Source organism: Ascaphus truei, chromosome 7 (assembly GCF_040206685.1).
Source record: "Ascaphus truei isolate aAscTru1 chromosome 7, aAscTru1.hap1, whole genome shotgun sequence".
Classification (NCBI taxonomy): Eukaryota; Metazoa; Chordata; class Amphibia; order Anura; family Ascaphidae; genus Ascaphus; species Ascaphus truei.
This window is the reverse complement of record NC_134489.1, coordinates 62,449,469-62,473,827: the sequence shown is the minus strand read 5'-3', so window position 1 is coordinate 62,473,827 and position 24,359 is coordinate 62,449,469. Positions and strand designations below refer to the sequence as shown.

At 43.1% G+C, this 24,359-nt stretch overlaps 1 protein-coding gene across 2 annotated transcripts in view; it reads left to right on the top strand.

Annotated features, from left to right (window-relative positions):
- The window catches only part of PLCL1 (phospholipase C like 1 (inactive)), a 187,020-nt gene that overhangs the window by 139,628 nt on the left and 23,033 nt on the right, over positions 1–24,359 (top strand). For both annotated transcript variants that reach the window (XM_075608723.1, XM_075608724.1), the window contains exons 3-5: positions 338–541; positions 11,975–12,050; positions 14,657–14,766. In XM_075608723.1, the coding sequence (XP_075464838.1) occupies positions 338–541; positions 11,975–12,050; positions 14,657–14,766 (390 nt within the window). The remainder of the gene's footprint in view (positions 1–337; positions 542–11,974; positions 12,051–14,656; positions 14,767–24,359) is intronic.

The following is a 24,359-nucleotide window of genomic DNA, read 5'->3' as shown; positions in this document are numbered from 1 at the left end:
TTTTAGTATCTCAGCCATCGGAAGGACCTTGTTGCTTTGAATGCCGCCGTTTAGCTCCGGTCACCCCCTGATTCATATAAGGTAAAAAAAAAAGAAACACTTGATTTTTTGGGGTGGGAGATTGCTGTGATAAATTAAGTTCCAGCACTGTAGACACTGGAACACATATTTTCAAAGCAGGACTAGGCCACCTTCTATCCCATGCACTTCAGTGGGCTGTTGTAAGGTGTTTTAGGGTGCCGGAAGTTGTTCTGTCATAGCACTGATTAGCAAATATGGTCCTGGGTCTTGTTACACTGCGTGGCTCTTCAAATAACTCTGTGCCTTTTCCGTACAGAACGCGTTAGTGTCCTTGAAGGAGCTCTGTGGACTTCCCACCAGCTCCAGTTTGAAGCAGTGTATGCTGTCCCTGGCCTCGCGCCTCGTAAATAATGACAATACACCCTCCGTCGCTCTCAATATGAAGGAGACTTACCCTTACCTGGAGCCGCAAGGGACCGTCCCTGACGTTCAGAAAAAGCTTCTCACAGCCTACGACATGGTAGGTGCCATTTACCCAGCTTTCTGTGGGGTACTTTGTTGTTCTGCGTGGGTGCAGGAAAGATACCTGCGGTTAGCATTGAATTTGACTTATTTACCTGTTATTATAGGGGAGCCCCACATACTGTAACAGGTCACAAATTCAATTTTTAACAGGTTACTAATGTAATCGCTTCCTTAGAAGGATTCTGTGGCCCTTAAAGTTGCCGTTTTAAAATGAAGGTTTTGCTTTTCTATGAGAATACTAAATTCAAGCATTTCATCTTACTGATGTTTATTTGTCTGACTAATGATAAAGAAAAAAAAACAATTAGCGTTGATGTCTGACAAACCGTTTTATCACTAAAAAACAGTATATAAAAATGGTAATAACCTGCAGTTTTAAAAGGATGCCCTTTCATTGTACATTACCGACCTGTGACATTAACCCATCTCAAAACAAGATCAGAAATAGTATTGTTATCGTGACTAATTTTAGATGTTTAATACAAATTCATGTAGGTACAGTACACAGGTAAAAAAAAAATGGCCTTCCTCACGCAGGCTGAGTTTTAAACCAATGATTACAACATCCGAATAGCAAACATTTTTTGAAAGACTGCATAGAAACTTGTTATTTAATACTGAGACTGGGGAGCTAGTGGAGGATATCACAGTGCAGTGTGTGAACACGGTGAAAACAAGTAAGTAAAGGGAGTTTAAGGCAGCACCGTAAAAGGGCAAAAGATAGAGGATTATCCCGCGTTACTGTGTGATTATCGCTTAATTTGAAATCTCACTGGATAGCAATAGAGTCAACTTAACCGCTTCACTGCCAGACACTAGCTTCTTTGGTAGACATGATGTTGAAGGATTAGTTTGCTGATATCTCCAATGCAGCTATCAGAAAGGTTGACCTTCTGTTTGTATGAAGGACATGAGGTGCAGTCCCACATAGTGGGCCTTTTGAATTTCCAAGGGGCCTCTGAATAAGGAACTGTTTTGCCAATTAAGTGTTTCCGTTACCCTTATTCCACGATGTCCTTATCAAAGATCCAATAAAAGTAAGGGGTACAGGGGAGTGGGGAACAAGCACTTGCTGAACACACAGTGACATCACGCAGAAGGGAGCAGCCAAAATCAATAAAAAATACTTATAGGGGTCTAATTTGAGTATCAATTACCCAGATGAGACCCCTTGAACATCAAAGTGGAATTTGTTGACTTTGGTCCTAGGAGGGATTACCCCTTTAAAAACAAGGCACCTCCTCCATGCCCCAATTCCTGGCATTGTTACTGCATACTCATTACTCTTGTTTTTTTGGCAATTGGAGCTGCCCCACAGAACATGTAAATACAGTTATAATTATCTCAGACAGTGCAACCTTAATACTGTCTCACTGCAAAACAATGCAAATCCAGCTCTTCTTCCCCTAGGCGAAAAAGGCGTATTCGGCTCATCTTCCCAACCTTCTATAAACACACATTACACACAGTGCAAACTAATAACAGGCTCATAATGAATGGGTTATTCTGACTGTCTAAACCAGGGGTGGCCAACTCCGGTCCTCAAGAGCCCTGGAGGGCTGAAGTTGGCCACCACTGTTCTAAACAATACAACCATCATGAATTGCTAAGAAGTCACTCTCCGGATGTGGTATACAACTAGGATATTCCGCAGGGGAACCCGCACACTGACAAAGAGAAACAAGGAGAGTGAGTTAATCAAAAGAATATTTTTACTGAGATCAGATATAAAAGACACCGTACGAAGTGAATCCAATTATATAGGTGAGTGAGCTGAAAGGCAAAATATGGCTAAGAAAACGACAAGATAATTGTACAATAAATGCAAGATATATGCACGGAATACTTAACTAGGCTCACTCTACATGCTGTAAGACTTGGCATAGAAAAAGTGACATAAATGGAGCTGGTAAGTAAAACAGATGGGTCACACTGGAGTAGGCGAGCCAAAAACAAGGGGGAAAATAGAAAGCAAAAAAATGGGATGGGGAAAGAATCCAAAACCCAAAAAATGTGGAGAAGGGAGGGATATAGAAAATGGGCTGGATGGATAACAAAGGGTACAGGGGGGCAACGTTTCGGGAATAATCCCGTCTTCAGGCCCGTTTCCAGCGGTTCTACGCCACTGTGGGTACTTGCCTTTAATGGAATGCCTGTGTGAAACCCCAAAGAAAGTGTTACCAGATGTCAGAATAACAGCCAAAGTGCAGCAAAATCAGACGCAGAGTATGTCCTATATGGAAAGCAGTCCTATATGGAAAGAAGTCCGTCAGAATTGCAGCCTGTGCTGATATGGCTAAGTAAATGCGTTGTGTAACTAAGGTGAGAATATGGAGGGATTCCAAATTAGCAGTGATTTGTTATAAGACTTGAGAATTTATGGAGGATTTGATAGTGAATATGTTATTTGGAGAAAAATTGTGAAGTAAAGGGAGTTTTTTTATAGGATTTTTTTTAGAGGATTTTTTCCTGGGCTGAACCTGATACTGACTGCTGAAGTTACCGGTACTATTTCCTGGTTTTTAAGGGAGATTAAAATGGCCATCCAATAGAAAGCCACAACTGATGATGCTGCAGCTTCCTATTGGCCTGAGATTTGGCAGCCATTTTGTTTCTACTAAGGGAGATTTGAACCCGATATTTTAACCAGTAAGCATCTCCCAAATAGGCAGGGGGGTTCTCAGAGCTGAAAACGGGGGTGTTTGGTTTAGTGGGACCACCTTGTTCACACCCTTTAAAAAATAGGGGTTTAAAAAAAAAAAAGTAGGAGGAACTGTTTTTTTAAGACAAAAGTATTTTTAAAGCAGTGATTTTTTTTTTTTAAATGCAGCGATGAACCATATTATGTCCAGATCTTCATGACTGTACTTTATAACAGACTGAAATACACATGTCCCTGTACTTCACTTATAAGGGCAACACACTTCTTACTCTTCCCCAGGACTGCGTTTCCATGAAAGCTTAGGATTTGCGGTATGTAAACCAACATCTGAGAGAAGTCTTATTTGTTTCATAACACACACTTGTCATCTACTGTAAATGGAATTTTTTCAATTCTAAAAATGAGCCTGTGTACCTCATTGTATTTTCCTGCATTATAGGATTAGGCTTCATATGGGAATAAACTGGCCAAATAGAGAGGCTTTACTGCAAGGGTTATCAAACTATTCACAGTACCTATTATTAGCGGCTATTCACTAAATGATGTTAGCAATTAGAGGTACTGTAGCTCGTGGCCAAATAGGTTTTATGTTTAATGCAGTTTGTTGAATGAACCTATAGTATAGTGCTTTTCCATCCCAAAGCCCTCTGCAGAAATAAATATGCATCTCATATTTATAATATGCAAACAAATAATATATTCTTTAAAATATATCGAAACAAATACATATATATGTACAGGCACAGGACAGGCACAGGACAGGCACTCCTATATGCAAAGAAAGTTACATTTATTGACTCATTGTTCGGTCCCCGCTGGGACCTTTCTCATGAGCAAATAAATAAGTGACAAGCAAACCCAGATATACCCCTCACCCTATGTGATACCCAGATATACCCTACCCCTCACCCTGTGTGATACCCAGATATACAATACCCCTCACCCTGTGTGATACCCAGATATACCCTACCCCTCACCCTGTGTGATACCCAGATATATCCTACCCCTCACCCTGTGTGATACCCAGATATACCCTACCCCTCACCCTGTGTGATACCCAGATATACCCTACCCCTCACCCTGTGTGATACCCAGATATACCCTACACCACACCCTGTGTGATACCCAGATATACCCTACCCTTCACCCTGTGTGATACCCAGATATACCCTACACCACACCCTGTGTGATACCCAGATATACCCTACACCACACCCTGTGTGATACCCAGATATACCCTACCCCTCACCCTGTGTCAAATCAAAAATCGGCGCCAAAAACCTTAGTGAAACCCCCAGTGACGTCACAGGAGTGACAGAGCAAAGAGGCGGGGCCTAAGCGGCCACAGAGTGGTAAAGGGGAGGGAATCCTAAGTCAGGGAAGCTCCGTTCATTCATAGTATACCACAGAAGGTGGTGTAAAACACATCAGAACACTTAATTAGGGAACAACATGTCAATAAATGTATCTACTAGTGTAGCGATATGTGTATCACCAGAGCAACTATAACTAGGCCCCACCACTTTGCTCTGTCACTACTGTGACGTCACTGGGGGTTTCACTAAGGTTTTTGGCATCAATTTTTTATTTGACACAGGGTGAGGGGTAGGGTATATCTGGGTATCACACAGGGTGTGGTGTAGGGTATATCTGGGTATCACACAGGGTGTGGGGTAGGGTATATCTGGGTATCACACAGGGTGAGGGGTAGGGTATATCTGGGTATCACACAGGGTGAGGTGTAGGGTATATCTGGGTATCACACAGGGTGAGGGGTAGGGTATATCTGGGTATCACACAGGGTGTGGTGTGGGGTATATCTGGGTATCACACAGGGTGAGGGGTAGGGTATATCTGGGTATCACACAGGGTGAGGGGTAGGGTATATCTGGGTATCACACAGGGTGAGGGGTAGGGTATATCTGGGTATCACACAGGGTGAGGGGTAGGGTATATCTGGGTATCACACAGGGTGAGGGGTAGGGTATATCTGGGTATCACACAGGGTGAGGGGTAGGGTATATCTGGGTATCACACAGGGTGAGGGGTAGGGTATATCTGGGTATCACACAGGGTGAGGGGTAGGGTATATCTGGGTATCACACAGGGTGAGGGGTAGGGTATATCTGGGTATCACACAGGGTGAGGGGTAGGGTATATCTGGGTATCACACAGGGTGAGGGGTAGGGTATATCTGGGTATAACACAGGGTGAGGGGTAGGGTATATCTGGGTATCACACAGGGTGAGGGGTAGGGTATATCTGGGTATCACACAGGGTGAGGGGTAGGGTATATCTGGGTATCACACAGGGTGAGGGGTAGGGTATATCTGGGTTTGCTTGTCACTTATTTATTTGCTCATGAGAAAGGTCCCAGCGGGACCGAAACGTTGATTTTTTTTTACATTAGCAGATCTCAAGTTTCTTACACAATATATATATTCATTTTGTTGACAACTAAGTGGAACATTAAAATAAGAATGTATAACTGAGGTTTTTTTGGAGCTATGTTATAAATGCACATTGAATATTCAGTGGTTTTATTCTGTTCATTCAGAGACGCTTGGACACAAAATAAAAGAATATTTGGTTTTTAAAAAGTGCCCCAGATTCCACATCCCCTCCTGCTGTGTTTGAATATATTAGAGATGAATACAGTTCTTTTAACAGAAAACATATTCCTCTTGAATAGTTACAAATCAGTTTAATTGTGTGCAAAGCAGCATTAATGATGCACTACAACATCTTTACATTCAAGGCTAATTCTGGGTTGGGGTTTTACAACAATATCTATTCCCACTCACCTCACATCTGTTCGTGTTAGAAGAGATCCCCGTTTTCTCATCGCTAAAGACACCCTGGCTGGGATAGGTTTCTATTCTGTTTCTGTTGGTATACTACAGTAAGCCAAATTAAACCTGTATAATGGTAGAGGGCCTTGCAGTGCAATGCAAAATGATGTTAAGTACAGTAGTAGTTATCACTGCCACGCGTTTGTATTGGCAAGCAATATTAATGTAAAACATCATTTTATTGGGACACTTAAAAGGATGGCCGCCATTGATATTTTGTGGAAATGACAACTGTCGAACTCCCGCGTCACTCTCAGAGCAGTCATCATCCAAAGCCCCAAATCAGCAGGTGGTTCTGGGCTAAAAGGGTACTTTTTGATGGAAAATAACGGATTCTTCTCATCAGGGACATTCCATTGAAATCTACTGTATGACCTCAGTTACACTAACAAAAATCGTTAAAAGGAATTGAGGACTCCATTCTCTTCTGGCAAAAAAACAAAACGTTTAAAGCAGCAATATCCCCACGCCCCACTAAAATGATTTCCCCCCCCCCCTGTACTTTTAAAGGTTGCCGGTAAAACTAACTTGGAATGTTTTGTAGTTTCTTGCAGAAAAAATAAATACAAATCTGAGTGCCGGGGTCACCAACAGAAAGCTGCAACTTCACAATTGTTTTTTTTTTGCAATTATATATTGAATACAATACTTTAGGTACAGAAGTCAGAATACCCCCTTCCACCTCCCCCCCAAATAAAACGAACAGCGCAGATTACCCTTTAAGTCTCCCTAAGCCTCAGCCAATAAGAAGCTGCAACGTCACAAGGACAGGACATATTCAGTAACCCTGCATCCATTGCTTTGCTTTTAAAGCTGCAGACCAAGCAATATCCTACACGTGTGTTTTTTTTAATAAATCAGTTTGGTACTATGAGAAAAAACTTTTTTTTTAAGCAACTCTGAATGATATGTTTAATGTGTTATAATGTAATAAGCCTTTTTTTGTTTCTATAGCAACTATTTACAGAGCCACAGATACTGAGGCAATACTTCTCTGCAGCCTTTTAGTGAACCCCCGGGCCGAATCTTCGCCAATCGATCACGGTAGAACGGATCGATTGGCAACTTAGCTAATTACTTATCATTGTGTGGATTGTATTGATGCACATATTAAAGGGGGGAAAAAATAAATAAAAAATAAAAAACGGCAGCTTGGACTGCTGCTTTAAAGCTGTCCCCTGGGCGTAGAGGTTAGAAGCGGGGGGAGAAAGAAGGTTAGCTGCTTTTAATAGGTCATGTTACAAAGTCAGCACTATATAAGAAAAATATGTTTATGATGATTGTAACCAATGTATCGGATCAAAATGTGTGCAAGCGTTTGTTTACTGCATGTTATTCCTGAACTTCACATAATAGCTCACACATCACGTCACGTTTTCATACAGTTCAATGGCAGCCCAACTTTTTAAAATTGCAGAATAGAGATGAAAAAAACCCACTAAGGCTACTATTAAATAAGGACCGCAGTGTTGAGAATCCTCACTATCTGGTTTTCATCAACTTGTTTGTATGAAATTCTGGGCTATGGGTGTTACGTGCCTTATTTCCAGTCTCTTCCTGTACTACTCGCAGGGAAATACTTTGCTGTGGTTAGAATGAAAAGCTAAAGCAACATAACAAGGGATCGGCATTTAAGAAGTGGTCAGTTAATGTTTGAGCGGCTTATGGCTCACATTAGCATGTGCATTGCACCACTAATGCTGTAGGTTCTTCCTGAAGCGAGGAGTTACTTTGTAACTGCTCATGTATTGATCATCCAGGTACAGTTCCAGATCCCCAGTGATGATTCACAGACCTGGACATTACTGTAAATGCTCCATTGCAAACATAGTTGCAAATCTCCTATTGCTGCTGATGTGTTAAAGGAATATTGAGTAGGTGATTACAAAACAGATCACTCACTATTCTATTGCCCACACTGAATCCTTAAATAAAACACATGTACAGTATCTAATGACTGAAAAGAAGCGTTTAGCTGTAATAATTGCTGCTGAGTTGGCATTTTGAATGTTTCTTTTAGCGATGATGTGTCAAGCAATTTTCCATCTATTTCACCCTATGTCAGCCAGCTACTGATTTGTGAAATGTCAATGGGAGGAGGTACTGTATGTGACATAAAAGTTATATTGGGATGCATCAATTCTCTTTACATTTTCCCCTTTACTTAGCTTAAAAAAACACTGCCACCAGCGGTGGCATAATGATCTGGATAAAAAGCTCCTTGCAGCTGACCATGCACATGTAAGTGCCAAGCACACAGATCAGTGTTTTCCAACACAGGTTCCTATGAAACCTTAGGGTCCCTGGGCATCCCAAAAGGGTTTCCTGGAATTTTCAGGTGTTTTGAAAATTGTACCAAATACAGAAGAATTTACAATGCATCTGATCTCAGACGTTATTAGAGAGGGTTGGGGTTTCTTACAGTGCATCTCATCTCAGACGCGCTATTAGAGAGGTTTGGGGTTTCTTACAGTGCATGTGATCTCAGACGTTATTAGAGTGGGTTGGGGTTCCTTACAATGCATCTGATCTGATATGCTATTGGAGGGTTGTGGTTTTGCAGAATCTCACAATACTACTTTCCAACTCCCCCCCCCCTTTATTATTTGTATATGTAAAGCACGTGACAATGTATAATGCTACATTCTTACCTAAGCTGGCAATCATTTGGTTCTCCTGTTATAAATCTGTCAAAATCCTGATTGGGCGCCATAATAGCTGCTTCAGTCCGTTTAACTCAGCAGCTACAATGTTTCCTTTATATTTCTAAGGTAACATTTTATATTGTTATAATTTACAACTCGGACTGCTGGGAACATTTACAACAAATTATCCCAACCAGGAAAGTGTTGCAAAAATCTTGCACTGCTTGGGAGGGGGGTTAAAACCTACTGTACAAATCATAGGATGCTTTAAAACTCACTAAACATGGAATTAAGAATTTAAGAATAAAAACTAAAAAAAAAACAGTGTCACGGAAGACCAGAACATATCACCAGGATGAAGGCACCAGACAGGACAAAGTAGTTCAAAAAACAGTATGTATTCTAGCTGGAGCCAGCAAGCACAGCACAAAATCGCAAACAAAGCTTACGTTCACCAACGGAATACAGGGGATATTCTAGCTACCTAGATGCCAGGCACCACTTCCATGGCTTACCCGGGTTCCACTTCCACTCCTGTGTGGATAGAGACTGTCTGGACCTCGCTGATGGTATTTACAGCAGAGCACTTTCAAATCTCCCGCTGAAAGTCCTGCTCTCTGCTTCTCCGGCTCAGCTGGTAATGCAAAAGCACTTTCAAATCTCCCGCTCGTATACGCACCAAGCCACGTTTTTAGGTGTCTCCGGCACAGCCTCGGAGCACACCGCTTAGTACACCTCCATGCCAGGATCCGCATGAGCCCTGGAGCGCTGATCTGGCTGCCTTTTTCTATCTTCCCCTTTGCCATAGGAAAGCATGGTAGAGGGGCTGGCGACCAATAAGAGTACGGATTCAGCTCACAGACCAATCAGGAAGCGAGGGCTCGTCTCCATGGACCAATCAGGGCTGGGGGTGGGTTTTGAACGAGTTAAAGGGCTGTGGAAGGAGATCCAAACTGGCCAATGGGAGCAGCGCCTTCAGGAGGGACTTGTCAACTGCTTCCCCGGGCCAATAGGATATCTTCCACTGGGCTGGCGCCACTCTGACTTGGATGGCAGCAAATGGCTCCAGTCTTCCGACGGATGCTCCCGGGCCCGATCTCCGCCCTGGACACCATTGCCTTTGTTCCCTGCCCCTCTCCTCCCCCTCTAGTCCCAGCAGTAGCTATTTTGTCTGGTTGTGGTGGCCTGCACAAGTGCTTTCTCAGCCCTGCATGTCCAGAGACTCTGGCTCTGCTTTATAGTTACACCAAACACATTTTTATGCTTTATAGGCATACCCCGGTTTAAGGACACTCACTTTAAGTACACTCGCGAGTAAGGACATATCGCCCAATAGGCAAACGGCAGCTCACGCATGCGCCTGTCAGCACGTCCTGAACGGCAATACCAGCTCCCTACCTGCACCGAAGCTGTGCGCAAGCCTGTTACAAATGCGTTATTTACATCAGTTATGCCTCTATATGATGATTGCAGTACAGTACATTTTCGCTTTACATACATGCTCCGGTCCCATTGCGTACGATAATGCGGGGTATGCCTGTATTACATTTACACAACAGGAATAAAAGCGTCAGCGTTACAGGGTATGAAGGGGCTACCTAGTACATTAAACCGGGTAGCTCCAAGGCCTGTTGGCCAGATGAGCCCCAGGGCAGGACGGCAGGGGCCAGGCTTAACCTTTACTATTCTGGTCCCTGGGCCTCTTTCTGTCGCAAACAGTCACTATTATCTAATAGTACAAAAGTGATTTTAAAAACCCCATATAATTTGCTGCTTTAACCAAAAAAAGGTTGAAAACCACTGACATAGATGAACTTTCCATGAACTGGATACATTGATCCCACACAATGTGCCCTTTCATCGTCTTAGGGTACTGTTTAGTGTGCAGCCACTTACTTCCCTGTACTAGAGAAAAGTTCTGCTCCATTCAAGTAAAAAGGACTAAAAAAATTTTTCCATCACTGCATGCGGTTTCTCGGCGTATTTAATAAAAGCCTTAGGCTTAGAGCACCTCTCTATGCTGGTGGAGAAGTGTTTGATCCTGCTTTGTAGCCACTATCAGCTTCACAATGCAAGGCCAATAACACCCTCAGACTAATAGCACCCAAAATGTTGAAACAGCTGTAGGTTTGTTGACAATGCACTTCTTTAAGCCAGACCTTGATGGAGAAGCTGTGTAATGCGGCAAGCAGAAGCTTATAGGAATCCATGTTAAAATATATATGAAGCAAAAAGTGACACAGTGAGTGTTCATTTGCATGTCATTACCCAGAAACCCTGGCTGCAGTGGAAGCATTGTATGCTGAGTGACTATGGAGAAAGGCAGGGTGTGGACCCGACTTTTTTTTTTTTATATTTAAAGGTGCAAAACATCTGGGGGGTTTCAATAGATGGGAAGCAAGGGGGGGGGGGGTTCTCCAGAGCTGAACCCAAATAATTGCAGCTCCAGAGATTCCCTGCTTCCCGAGATACTTACCTCTGTAGGTCTGCTGGTAGTACAGTAGCGCCACAGGTTTAAAGGTCCTGGTCACAAGGCCAATAGGAAGCTGCAAGAGATGACATGACCATTCTTATTGGCCCGCACAACGTAAGGACATTTAAGCCGCTATTTCAGTAGCCCCGGCCAGCCCAGTTGGAGCTGCTACCAGCACCCGCTACAGAGGTCAGTATCTCGGGAAGCAAGGGGTCCTCGGAGCTCAAATTAACACAGCTCCGGAGACCCCCCGCTGCCACCTATAAATATTAAAAAAATGCAGGGTTTCTGCTTTAAGCTTGTAAGAGAATGCAAGTTCCCACCCATGATATCTCCTGGAATTTTCCAAGGAAGTCTGTTCTATTTTCATTTCTCCTTATCCAAACAAATGTAACATTTATCTTTAGGATCTGCAAAAAAAGTTCTTCTTAGTTAAAGCCAATGTTTTTGTGTAGTTAATACCATAAGAAGTACGTGGTTGACTTGTCAAGGACCACTTGGAGTGAGTCTCACACAGTGCGAGGCATCCCCACTCTTTCCCATATGGGGAGGCAGTTCCATTGATTTCCAGCTAATTTGTAAAGTGCAAATAATTAAACTTGCAGTCCCACTCAGTGGTCCCAATTTCTCCCAATGGCTGGCCCTTCTGGCAGAGAAAAGGTTCTCTTTTCTTATTCCTCCTGGTGACATAATTTGCTGCTAAGTAAACCAGCATTCTTCTGTTGCGCAGTTGCGCAGTAGCATGGTTGGAAGATACTGTAATGTGTTGAGCTGTTCTCTCATCTCTCTCCTGCAGATGATTCAGGAGAGCAAATTTCTGATCGAGGCAGCTGACACAATCCATGACAAGATACTACAGTGCCAGAAAACAGGTCGGTCTTCCATCGCTCCACCCCCTGCAATGGTAGAAGTGGCTTAAACAAAGTCGTGATAGTGTGCCTGATTTTAAGGGGGTAATTCTATATACAACAAAGTGGCCGTTGTTGGCCTGAAATTCCCATTGAAGTCTGTGGAGATATCTTCTGCATATATAGAATAGGGCCGTAAATGTATGCAATATTGATATTTTAACCAGATTTACACAATACTGGTCCAGATCCACAGAGGTTCCTGGATAATAATGAACCAAAATCAGTCCTATTGATACCAAAATAATAACCGAAATATCGATACCAAAACAAAGCCACAAAGCTAATTATATGCAAAAACAACAGCCGTTGTACATCTCATTAACATAGGCTTAAAGTCATGTTAAAGGAGCAGAACCCTCCTACTCGTTTTATTTTTAACCCCATCATTTTTTTACAGGGTAGGAACCGGGCGTCCCCCTGAGCCAAGCGCCACTATTTTCCCCCTCCCCTGTTCCTGAGATACATACTGGGGAAGTCATGGTGTTTAAATCTCTTTCAGGGGACACAATAAGGCTGCCCAATCTTGGACCAATAGAAAGCTGCAACATCATCGGTTGTGGTTCCTATTGGACAGCCATTTAAATCCCCTTAATGCCGTTAACTTCACCAGTAATTATCTTGGGAACCAATCCTGTAAAAAAAAAAAAAGGGTTGTTAGTTAGGGTGGATTGGTCCTTTAAGCTAGAAATTCCTTGAGAGAGAGACCGATTAACGAATGTCTCATTGTTAATCCCTGCGTTGTTTAATCCCTGCGTTAACTATAACAAAGCTCTGTGGATATGCGTAGTTAAGAGGAGCGCTACTTTTGCATATAAATAGCACTAAAGGTCGTTGTAGTTGACGCAATTTCCTTTTCCGACAAAAACAGCACTTAACACTGCGTTTGTGACTTTGAAGATGCACGTTAGCACTTAACGAGGGTTAATGCCTCGTTACTTCAATAACATACCTCTGTGGATATGGGCCATATTCTGTAAATAGAGAGTGGAAGAATAAGCCTGACAATAAAACGGTAGTGGAGTTATCTGGGGTTGAAAGCTAAAAATGAGTGGCAATCTGCGTTTCTCTGTACCATCACATCTCCACCACTGATCCCAGATATAGGGGGGTAACAACATTAACCTGCTCAACAGGGGGCTAGCATCTGTCATCCTAATGTGCTAGGGCAGGGTGGCCAACTACAGTCCTCATAGAGCCAGCATTACGTCAGGTTTTAAGGATATCCCTGCTTCAGCACAGGTGGCTCAATCAGTGGCTCAGTCGTTGAATGAGCAGCCTGTGCTGCAGCAGGAATATTTTTAAACGAGGACCTGTTGTTGACCCTTGAGGGTGTACATTTGTTATAGATGTCATGCTGGCGTCACTGGTAGAGGCACAGACAATGCATAGCAGGCTCTTCTGGTGGTGAAGGAGTTAAGGTAGCAATTCCCTCTGATTCCTCAACAACAACAAAATCTGTATTATATACCTTTGGTGATATGAACCACATTACATTATGTAGTGGCATTCTGGAGATATAATTGTATACATTAAATAAAATCCACACTGGGAATTAAAAGCAGCAGTTCCCTCCAGCAGGCCCTTCCCCCGCTTTTAAAACAGCAGTTACCCAGCCTGACCCAAAATTGGACATTTGGTCGCAGCCGTCTCGCCGCAACAAATTCTCCGCCGGCGTGCAGCCACAGAGGAATGTTCAGCGGCTGGACACTCGGCCACTGGCCGCTGCGCCAAGGTAACTTCATTTAAGGGTAAATTTAGGTTAGGGTAGTGGGTTAAGGAGAGGGGTAAGGTATTAGGATTTTAGGGTAGGGGATAAGGGTAAAGGGTTAGGATTTTAGCGTAGGGGATAAGGATAAGGGGTTAAGGTTTTTAGAGTAGGGGATTAGGGTAAGGGGTTAAGGTTTTTAGGGTAGGGGGTAACGTTAGTATTAGGTGTTAAGATTAGGGGTTTTAGAATACGGGGTTAGGTTAAGGACTTACCTTGGCAGTGAAGTGGTTGGCAGCGAGAGGTCCCTGCGGTGAGGTGAGCAGCGGCTAAACGCTAGCGGAGATTTTGCGGCAAAACGTCCTCGACCGCATCAGAACCCTTCCCCCCTTTTTAAGTAGGTGTTCCCCGTTAGTTTTTCCCCTGGTTTTTAAATCATCATGTTTGCCAATAGGAAGCCACGGCGGATAACGCCATTTAGTTTCTACTGGAGTGGACTGGAATGCGCTATTTTGACGAGGTATCCCCGGAGATAAAATAGCACATTTCAGCTCTGCGGGACCCCCTTCTTCCCCTCCTGGTAAAATAAAGAGGGGAGGTTATTTTTTTAGGAAACAGGGGATCTGCTGGTGTAAATTGTCCGCAGCCATTCACGCATATCACGCATTGCCATAGCAACACATTTTGCCAGTGACATAAACAAAGAACAGTTAAAGATATGGAAAATAAAAGTTCCAACTCATCCATGGACTGTGCAGGGGGGAGGAGGGGGGTCTTTGGAATGTCCAGCATTAGTTGTCTTGCTACATGAAAGTTCTATCCTTCTAATCCACCCATTCATACCTGTGTGATATTTGGGCAGGGATGGAATTTCACGAGGAACTGCACAATCTGGGAACAAAAGAAGGTCTGAAAGGAAGAAAACTCAGCAAAGCTATTGAGAGCTTCGCTTGGAATATCACTGTGCTAAAGGTAAGCAGAGGAGACCCTGCAGAACTATGTCTTCTCTCTACATATTGCATGCCTGCTGGTTGTCCATGAACTGCAACTTCAGGTCTTCTGGTCTCTCTAGTAACCCCCTCCCCCCCCCACCCCCATTTAATGACAAAACAGTTTGCCAGAATGAGCCAAAATATGTCAAGTAATATGGGCAGATATTTCTCGGTGCGCAGTTGCTACATGGTATCTGTGACGTAAACATGGTGCAACAGCACTCACTCTTTTTATTCGATCTTTGGTCGATATCTGGTTTCTCTCAATCTCAGAAGGAAAAAAAAGAAAGATCAGACTTCCATACTAGTAAAAAGCAAGACTTTATTTAGAAACTGGTCAGAACAGCTGCCAGATACCCACAGATTGAGCGCCGTAGATTGCAAACAAAGGCAGATCCGTTGTCAAAAGAAATGCATAGTTACAGTAAGAAGAGGAACGGTGCGGTCACATCAAGAACAAACAGAGGGGAAAGATAGAAGCAGGACTGTTTCAGGAAGAAATAGCATAGGGGGGCAAACAAAAGGACCAGGGCAGTTACAGAAAAAAACTCACAGTGGGAAGTAGCACAGGGCAGTTGTTTAAATGTTTCCATATTGACAACCCCTTCAATGTAAATAATCAATTGGAGGGCTGCTGTACTGAACACGTTGCCCTGTTCATCAATACATTTATATATACATATAACATACATTAAAAAAAAAAACCTAGTGGATCTTTATCTACATAATATAAATACGTATTGACAGGGGGAATTCCTCTTGGAACCAAAGTGGACTAAGGGCAAAGACTTGTTAAAGGGATTACATGTAGGTGATTGATGCCTTATTTACCAAACACTGACACATATAAGTATTTGTTTAGCTACTGTAGTTAGTTTGTAAACATGATGAGCTGAGATTTGGGAGGGGTTTGATCTCCTCTGGCTGCTCCCTTTTGTCTGGTGTCACTTTGAGTTCTCTCTATCTCCCCTTATCTTTTATGCCCAGGGTGGGGGATAAGGGTAATGACAACACTTGATTGACAACCACTTTCTCATTCGGAGCCCCAAAGGAAGACATTGTGTAATCCATTTCCAGAGAACCAAAATAAGCCAAATCTTTGGTTTCAGCACAGTTAGATCTGTTTAAGGACAGACAATTATATTGTTAAATTGTTAGCAACAGCTTGTTTATTTATTGGCTGTTTACATGGGATTGGTCACTTAATAGTGATAGAAAATGCACATAGTGTAGGAGAATAAAATAATTGGGATCCACTGTCATCGGGGACAGAGAAACATGGCAATTTAATGAGAAGTGTAAATGTTGTACTTGCCCCTTGATCTCCAGAAGTCACTAATGCACTGAACGAGACTGATCGATTGTGCATGTGAAATGTATCAGTTATGCAGGACGTTTTTTTGGATGGTTAGCTCACTGTATGCTCCCCGTTTGCCTCCCTCTGCTGGCCTCTTCACCTTTCCCCCCATAGTTTTGAAAAGAGGATGCTGGGTTTTATCTGCAATTCATATTTTAAATTGGAAGCCAGGCAGGAAGGGATAAGTGCACGCTTTTCCTATGAAGGCTGTCATTTATTTCCTGAGGTATGGCAGATGCACTGTGCTGTAGGGGAGAGAACTTTGTATCGTCTAAGTTAAAATAGGAGCCTCTCTTTGTAGAAACGTCGGATTTTATCACATCACATTAAAGCAAACTTTTTAGGTACTGCTTTTCACATCTCCTGACATGAGTGCACTCTGTGTGGGTGGAACATATCACAATCCCGTGTCTATTTTCCAGAGAGATTTAAAGGTCAGTTTTATGGTCTATCTTGTCTAGACAACCCTGTTAGATATAGGGATAGTTTCTCATATATATATATATATATATATATATATATATATATATATATATATATATATATATATATCCTCCAATGTGCGCATACATATATATACACAAAAAAGAGCTGTGTTGCCCACTAAGAATGAATGGGAGATTAAATCCAGGCACAAAACACCCAGAAATATTTTTTTTTAAATGGATATAGAATTCTCTGTTGAAAAACATAATTTATAATAAAATCTAACAAAAAATAATTATACGGAAAAGGTGACACATTGTGTGCTCATTTGCATGTAATTTCCCAGAATCCCTTGCTGCAGTGGAAGCACTGTATGCTAGGTGATGATGGTGAAAGGCAGGGTTGCAGACTTGCCTAAGGCTAAGGCCCCGCTCCCTCCGTCAGCGCGCCAGCACTGCATACAGGCGGGGCGCTGACAGACACAGACCGCGATATGCGGTCTGTTGGGAGCGGGAGCCGGGGCTGGAGTGGGAGGGAGGGGCGTGGTTTAAGCGGAGGGACCCGCGATAGCCCCGCCCCCTTCTCAAAAGCAGCTGATTCCAAACAATGGTTGCTTCACCCGTTGGAAATATGCTTATAGGTACTTTCAAAAGAAGGCAATTTTCTGAGCTGGCAGTGTCATTTTGGACTGTAAGTTTTGTCTGTTTTAATGTGTCAAAATGCCCCCCCCCCCCCCCCCCGGCTCAGGCTGCAACTGACACTCATGCACACATACACACACACACACATATACACACACAGTCAGGCACTCACGCACTCAGGCACACACATACACAAACACAGATAGGCACTCAGACACACACACAGACAGGCAATCACGCGCTGCTTTCCCTCCACACTCCTCCCCGCTTTCCCTCCACACTCCTCCCCGCTCCCCGAAGCCTTCCCTCCTCATTGGCTCACAGTCACACCACGTGACGCGTCAACGCTAGGGATTACAATTCTCTTGTATCCCATAGCGGCTGACGCGTCACAGCGTGTAGTGAGCTGTGCCGTGAGCCGGGACCGGCTCGAGAGGATTCCCCTGCTGGTGGGGAAAGCCCGTGCAGCTGCCCGTGCCGCCGGGCGCAGCGGGTCCCAGGCCTAAGACATGTGAATGTGCTCACAAGTGATATTCTTTATTGGCTATATGCTAACGGTGGAGGTTTTTTGTCGCCTTTTTCACCCACCATAACTTCAATACAGTTTAAGCATGTTATATATCCATTTTCAAACTTTAGTTTATTTAGGGAGGAAAAAAACTCCAAGGAAAGGCTCTTTTAAAAAAATAAATATGTTTTTTTCTTCTTGAGATTTTTTTTGCAAATGAAGGCTGGTGAATATTAAAGAGAGGAAGCGGAAACGTGTTGCATTTAATGCACTGTTTTGTGTAGATGTGCAATGATCGGTTCGTTCTGTGAATAACCATGCAAAGTTTTTGAGAAGTTCAGTCACAAAAGCTAACTTAGCATTTCCCCTTTTCTTACCATAAACAAGAAGAATTTAATGCGTTTCTCCAAGAGCCCGGTCATTTTATAAAGATTGTTACAATCCCCAAAAAAATTTTTTACCCCAAATTACACAGCAATAGCGACCTTTTAGTGAGTTGTTCCCATTGTCAGAGAGCAGTGGGCTTCAGGCCACTGATGTGAGAATAGGCCATAATAAACCTGTGAAGTCTCACAAAACTAGACCAATTAAGCATGCGTCTTCAATACCACTCAGATATCTAAGATATACTGCTAATTTTTGTAACTAATTACAGTGCCTGCTGGAGCAGTTTCTTTGATCTATAATCCAATCGGTAGCTAATCCTCTTTGTAAAATAGCCCACTACAATCTCTTTACCTGATGTGTTTCTAGCATCGAATTTAGCTGGGCAAATCCTCTTTCATTTAGAGGGGAGTGGGGGGAATGATTGTTGTGTATCCCCCCCTCCTCCTAAAGGGTTACTAAAAATACTAGTCTATACTGGGCCCCACCCTGGTTGACATGGGGATCCAGATGTCATGCAGGGGTATTTAAGGAGGAGGGTCTATTCTGGAAGGTCAGGTTCCCAGAGTTCCAGAGGAGTGGAGCCTCGGGGAGTGTAGATGGGTATGTTAAGAAGGTGATAGCATAGACTAGGCCCCTATATTTGTTATGTTGCAGATAGGGCCAGGAGCCCCTAAAGATGGAAAAAGAGTCATGTACAGTTTCAGTAAAAGGAATATGGCACGCCATAAAGGGTCTCAAGATAAGAGAGCCCCCGGGTGCTCTATCCCTGGATCAGTGCTAATGTTCCTCATCTGTATGTGTGGAAGTGGCACTTCCCAAATACAGACAGTAAGGTATTGGGTCAAGGACAATGAGACCTATCAGGATTTCCTGTAGGGGCCTCAAATAGTTTGATCAATATCTAAAGGGTTCTGAAGGTACGCAAGGGGTCGGGTCCCACAACTACCTAAGCAATTAAGTCAGAGTACCTCCATCTAAGTGTTAAGAGTGGGCACAGATGGAAAATAAGTATTTGTGTGTGTCTTTGTATTAAACTATGTACAATGTGTCAAGACATGTCTGGGCGGTCCCTGAGTTGGGGACACAAATAAATGATGGTTGTACTATAAAAGTTCCTGGCGCCAATTATTTTGTAACCTTGCTACCTCATCGCCCAGCCGCCTGAATGACAGCACCCTGAGGTCAGGGTAAACCATACGGAGTAGCCATATAAATACCACACCAATGTAACCTCCCTAGGAAGCCGGCAGGGAGGGTTATAGTTGGCTGCTATAGCCCTTCACTGCCAACACATTTACAACATAAATTATGTTTTCTGATGTCCTCAGCTTTTGTACAGAATTATCCGGTTGAGCACCATTTTTGTTAATGACACTGTAAGACATGTGCAGAGGTACAACCAGGAAGATTTGGGGAAATTAAACCATGGCTTTTATTCAGCCCGTCACTTCAAACAATGCAGGAAACAAAATACATAAACAGCCTATCCCTTTGTAAGGGCTAACTCACTTTCCCAGTCCCTACCTGCAGGGCTGGGAGGATAAGCCTCTTTCCAACCTATAACCCCAAAGTCCAAAGTGATACCTGTAAGCAGTCTGTGAGTCTGGGTTGGTGTTCGTTGAGGGGCCACCCTCTGCAGTTTCCAGGGTCCGCTGTGTCCTGGAATAGAGAAAAATGCTGCTGCAATGGCGGTCACTGCCCTCCGATAGATAGAACAAACCAAGCGCAATTAATCAAAGTAAAACATGTTTATTAAGCAAAAATAGACATAAACAGAGCAAAGATATTCTGACACGTTTCATCCTAGGTATATGACTTTGTCAAAGAGTAACGAGTCTGACCAACAGGTGATCCTTAAATAGGTATAACCAGCATCCAATTGGTTAGAACATAAAAGGTGGGTCTAAGAAAACACACTGATGAATAGTAGATCTCATCTAACCAAATATAAAGGAGTACTACGAAAGCCTGGAATCCTGGGTAGATCCATGAAAGGTAATCACCTGATTGGTGAACAAACGACATAGATCAAATATTTATTATCACATAGAACTAAGTCATGTAAACAAAACCAATAAAATAAAAAATCAAACAAATCTAAAAGCTATAAGCCAATAAAAATAGCAATGTGTGATGCCTAAAAAAAGAACAACTTGCAAACTTAATCAATTAATAATAAACTATAAAAATATGGAATAGAGGTCTAGGTCCTAGTGTCTTGATAGCAGCAAAGTCCTGTGCTCAAGACAAAGGGGCCTAGTCACAAAGCAGCGATACATTTTTTTTTAAGGGCGATAAATGCCCTTATAGCATGATACTGCCTGCTCTGCTATTCACAACGCAGTGATAACAGTGCAGTATCGCGCTATAATTGCTTTTTATCACCCATAAACATTCAGTGAAAAAAAGTCGTACAATAGGCCAAAAAATGGCAAACCCGACGTTTTTTTGCCAGTAACTGCTATTCACAAAGCAGTGATAACTTTATCGTACTATAAAAGCTCACCATATCTTTTCACCAGCTAAAGGCTCCAACCCTGGGACACCAACCCCACCCTCCAACCCCGCTACCCATTGATTGGTATAGCCTTTTAGGGCTATACTTTTAAAAAGCAATGGTTTTTTGGGGCAAATGCTTGCTTTTATTTCTATTAAATGTATTTTTGTTCTTTGCTTTGAAATATTTCTGCTATTTATTTTGTGTTTTGATTTTTAATGATGGGGATTTTTGTGGTGTTTTCAATTGTTTATTTCTGTTACTTTTTTGTTGTTTGCTTTTTAATTGGGGTTTATTTTTGATCTTTTGATTTTTTAATAATGGTGTTTATTTGGAGTTTTATTTTATTTATTGATTTTTTTTGGTGTTTTAATTGTTAATTCTGGTTTTTATTTGGTGATTGTTTTGATTGCATTGGATATTGTTGGTGGTTGTTTATTTTTTAGGTTGACCATAGTGTTAAATCATGCCCATAACGGGGCCTGTATCTCAGGAAGTAGGGGGTCCCCGAGGCTGAAACCAATGCGGTTCAGCTCAGGAGACCCCCTTGCTCATGTACACTATTATTAAAATCAATATTTTTACTGCACGATCGCCTGTAAGAGCCATGCATGGAGACACAGCGTCTCCATGCAGCTCTTACAGGCTGCAGTTTTTGCTATCAGTTATCGCGCTATAGAATTTATAGCGCGATAGCCCTGATACAAAAAACAGGTCGGACGATAGTGCATTTTTTTATCGGTCTTAAAAAATGGCCTTTGACTTCTTAGTGAATCCCACTTTTGGATTCATGTCTAACAGCGCGATAAAAAAAATGCATAGTCGGACGCAAAAACACTGATTTTATCACTGCTTTGTTTATCGGCCCCAATGTCTCTTTCTTTCAACACAGTTCTCTGTGCTCAAGACATCTCCTTCAGTTCAAGCAGGAGGCTTTTCTGCCTGTCTGATTAGTCAGATGAAGACTGGTTAATTGTCTCTAGCTGCAATTAAACGAGCTGCCTGCTGGATTCTTCAGACCAATACAGGCTTTCTATTGAAGCCATTTTAGACAGGGGTTAAGGTCCTGTTACAGACACCCATTGGAAGAGACAGTCCTTCCTTGGTCCAAAGGCAACTAACAGCAGCGACATGTTCCATAGATCAAATGTAGGTGATTGACACCATTTTACATCAGACAAGCAAAAACAATTTAAACTATAATGTAAACATTTAGGCCCATATGCAATGAAAGACACCTTACAGCCCATTAGCTTGAATAGGTGTCTTCCAGCACCTTGCAGCAGATGACTGTTGAGTAATTAAAGTCCTTTATGCTTTGAAGTACAGTACTTTACAATAATCACATAGGGTCATATTTTCCAAGCCGTTTTCTGCCATAAGACACCACCTGGTGCTGTAAGACGGTTTATTCAAGTCAATGGCCTGTGCTGTGACACTCAGCACCAGAAGCTGTCACAGTGATCCTCAAAGGTTTCATTATGACTAGCACACTGGTTTCCAACCTTTTAACAACCTACAGAACCCTTTAAAAAGTAGGTAATTTCAATTAATTGTTTGTTTAAAAAAAACAAACGTAGCAAACAAAAATCGCGATGACTCACGTATAGCGGCCCATATTTACTAGTCTTCTGCCATAGCACACCTTCCAGTGCTGGAAGACGCATATTGACTTAATTAGGTTCTACCAGCACCGGAGGGTGCCTTATGACAGGATACGGCTCACTGTACGCTATTACCAAATACTCTTGTAACTTCAGTTGAACTTCTACCGAACCCTTAACGTCCTGCACAACACTTTGAAACCACAAATTGCTGCCTCATCAGTCCCTGTCTAGCTGCTAACAAAAAGTGTCATGTTTTGTATACATTTTTTTGCAGTTACTGTAGTGCCGACGAGTATTCTAAAACCAATCTGGGGCAATCACCAACAAGACCCAGGTACATACTGAGTACATGCTGAAAACATGCTGGGTACATGCTGCAACATTTCTGCAGACAGACTAATGGCCCATCGGATTAACAGCGGGGGTCCCTGGCAGTCCCATACAAACTGAATGGGACTGCCAGGGACCCCTGCTGTGTTAATCCGATGGGCCATTAGTCTCCGCAGAAATGTCACTGAAATGTTTTCAGCATTTATGCAGCATGTACCTGGATCTTGTTGGTGATAGCCCCAGATTTTCCAATGCAAGTTTAAGGCAAGTGTTAGAATACTTGTCGGCGCACCTGTAGGCTTCTGAGCCTGCATGTTTAAAGTGGGAGAGATGGTTTTACATTCTCCGAGCGCTTTTCCTTTATCGCAAGTTCAGCGGCTGTTGCAAAGTGCATCTGCACCTGTTGCATGTTTTCAGTCAAGTGTAGCAGCGCTCTTCAGCCAACCAAAAATGATATGACCTTGATTCTCCTCTGTACACGGAGGCCACGCTATGCAGTCCCCACGTCTTCAAGAGATAATGGCCAGGTTCGTGAAGTAAATGAGTTTATTTGCTCAGATACCATGCTGAACTGTAATAAAGAGCGGAGAAAGGGATTCATCTTCTCTCTGAGCTACATCCTTTTTCCTTTAACCGCTGCCAATGAAAGGGTTAAGGTGGGTGGGGAGGTTTGCTACTAGCGAGACCCCTTGTCCCTGGCGATTCCAAAAACAGTCAGCAAGTACCAAGGTTTCGCAAACAACTTAAATATTAATAGCACTGGAAGAGCTTTCCGAGGGGAGAGGAAAAATCCATTCCCCCACTGAGAATGTTTATCAAGTCATCATTTGGCTTAACGTTTTCATAACATCCCAGGCCCTTCCGTCAGCATTAATGTTTAATGAAACAGTTACTGCACACCCAGAGCTCCACTAACAAAAAGCAGTGTTTTTTACTCTCTGTGTATTGTACTCTCGGAGCCAACCGTTAGGTCATCCTCAACACTGCAATTGTTCTCCCTGTGTAGAGGACAAGGCAAATATAGATCTCAAACACAGAGCCCGCTTCACATAACTGGGCCCCAGTTAGCCCATTACCACAGCCTGGAAATTGTGATTGCAGCTGATTTAACCCCGTGCCTGCCTGTGCAAACTGAATGGAGCTCCAACGCGTACCACGCACAAAAAGCGCTCAAAAATGGTATGGGAAAACAGTGGGAATAAACAGAATCTATTTAAAGACGCCCTGAAAATGCACCGTGTCAAGGAAGCCTATCTGGCATACAGTACCTCTAACATCCAACTCCCCCCTCACACCTTAATGAGATCAGCAGTGCGGCCGGACCGTGCGTCAGCCTGAGGCACACTCCCACTCACAATGTGCACTTTACCATTTTGTTTCAACATTGTTCCTCGTTCCCTCTAGAGTGTAACCTCTCCTGGGCAGGACCCTCATTACCAAACAATAGCTGTTTGTGCATGTTTGTCCTTATTTGTATCATAGGCTACGGCGCCAGTGCTCCATGCTGCACTCGCGCCTGGTGGCGCGTGCACAGACTACAGCCGCGATCTGCGGCCTGTAGGGGAGCTATGGGATGCATGAGGGGGCGCGACCATGACGGGGGGTGCGGCCATGGGGGGGCATGTCTGCCCTTACATTGGCTGCCCACCGAGCACGTTTCCGCGTCACAAGCGTACGCATCACAGCGCTTTGCGCGCCCACACACACGGCCTCTGGGGCCTGCCCCATAGACGGTTGTGCTGTAGTGTGTGGCGCGCACGCCGCAGCACGTGCTGCAGCGGCCACTGGGGACCTGGCCTAACTCTGTTTATGTAATGATC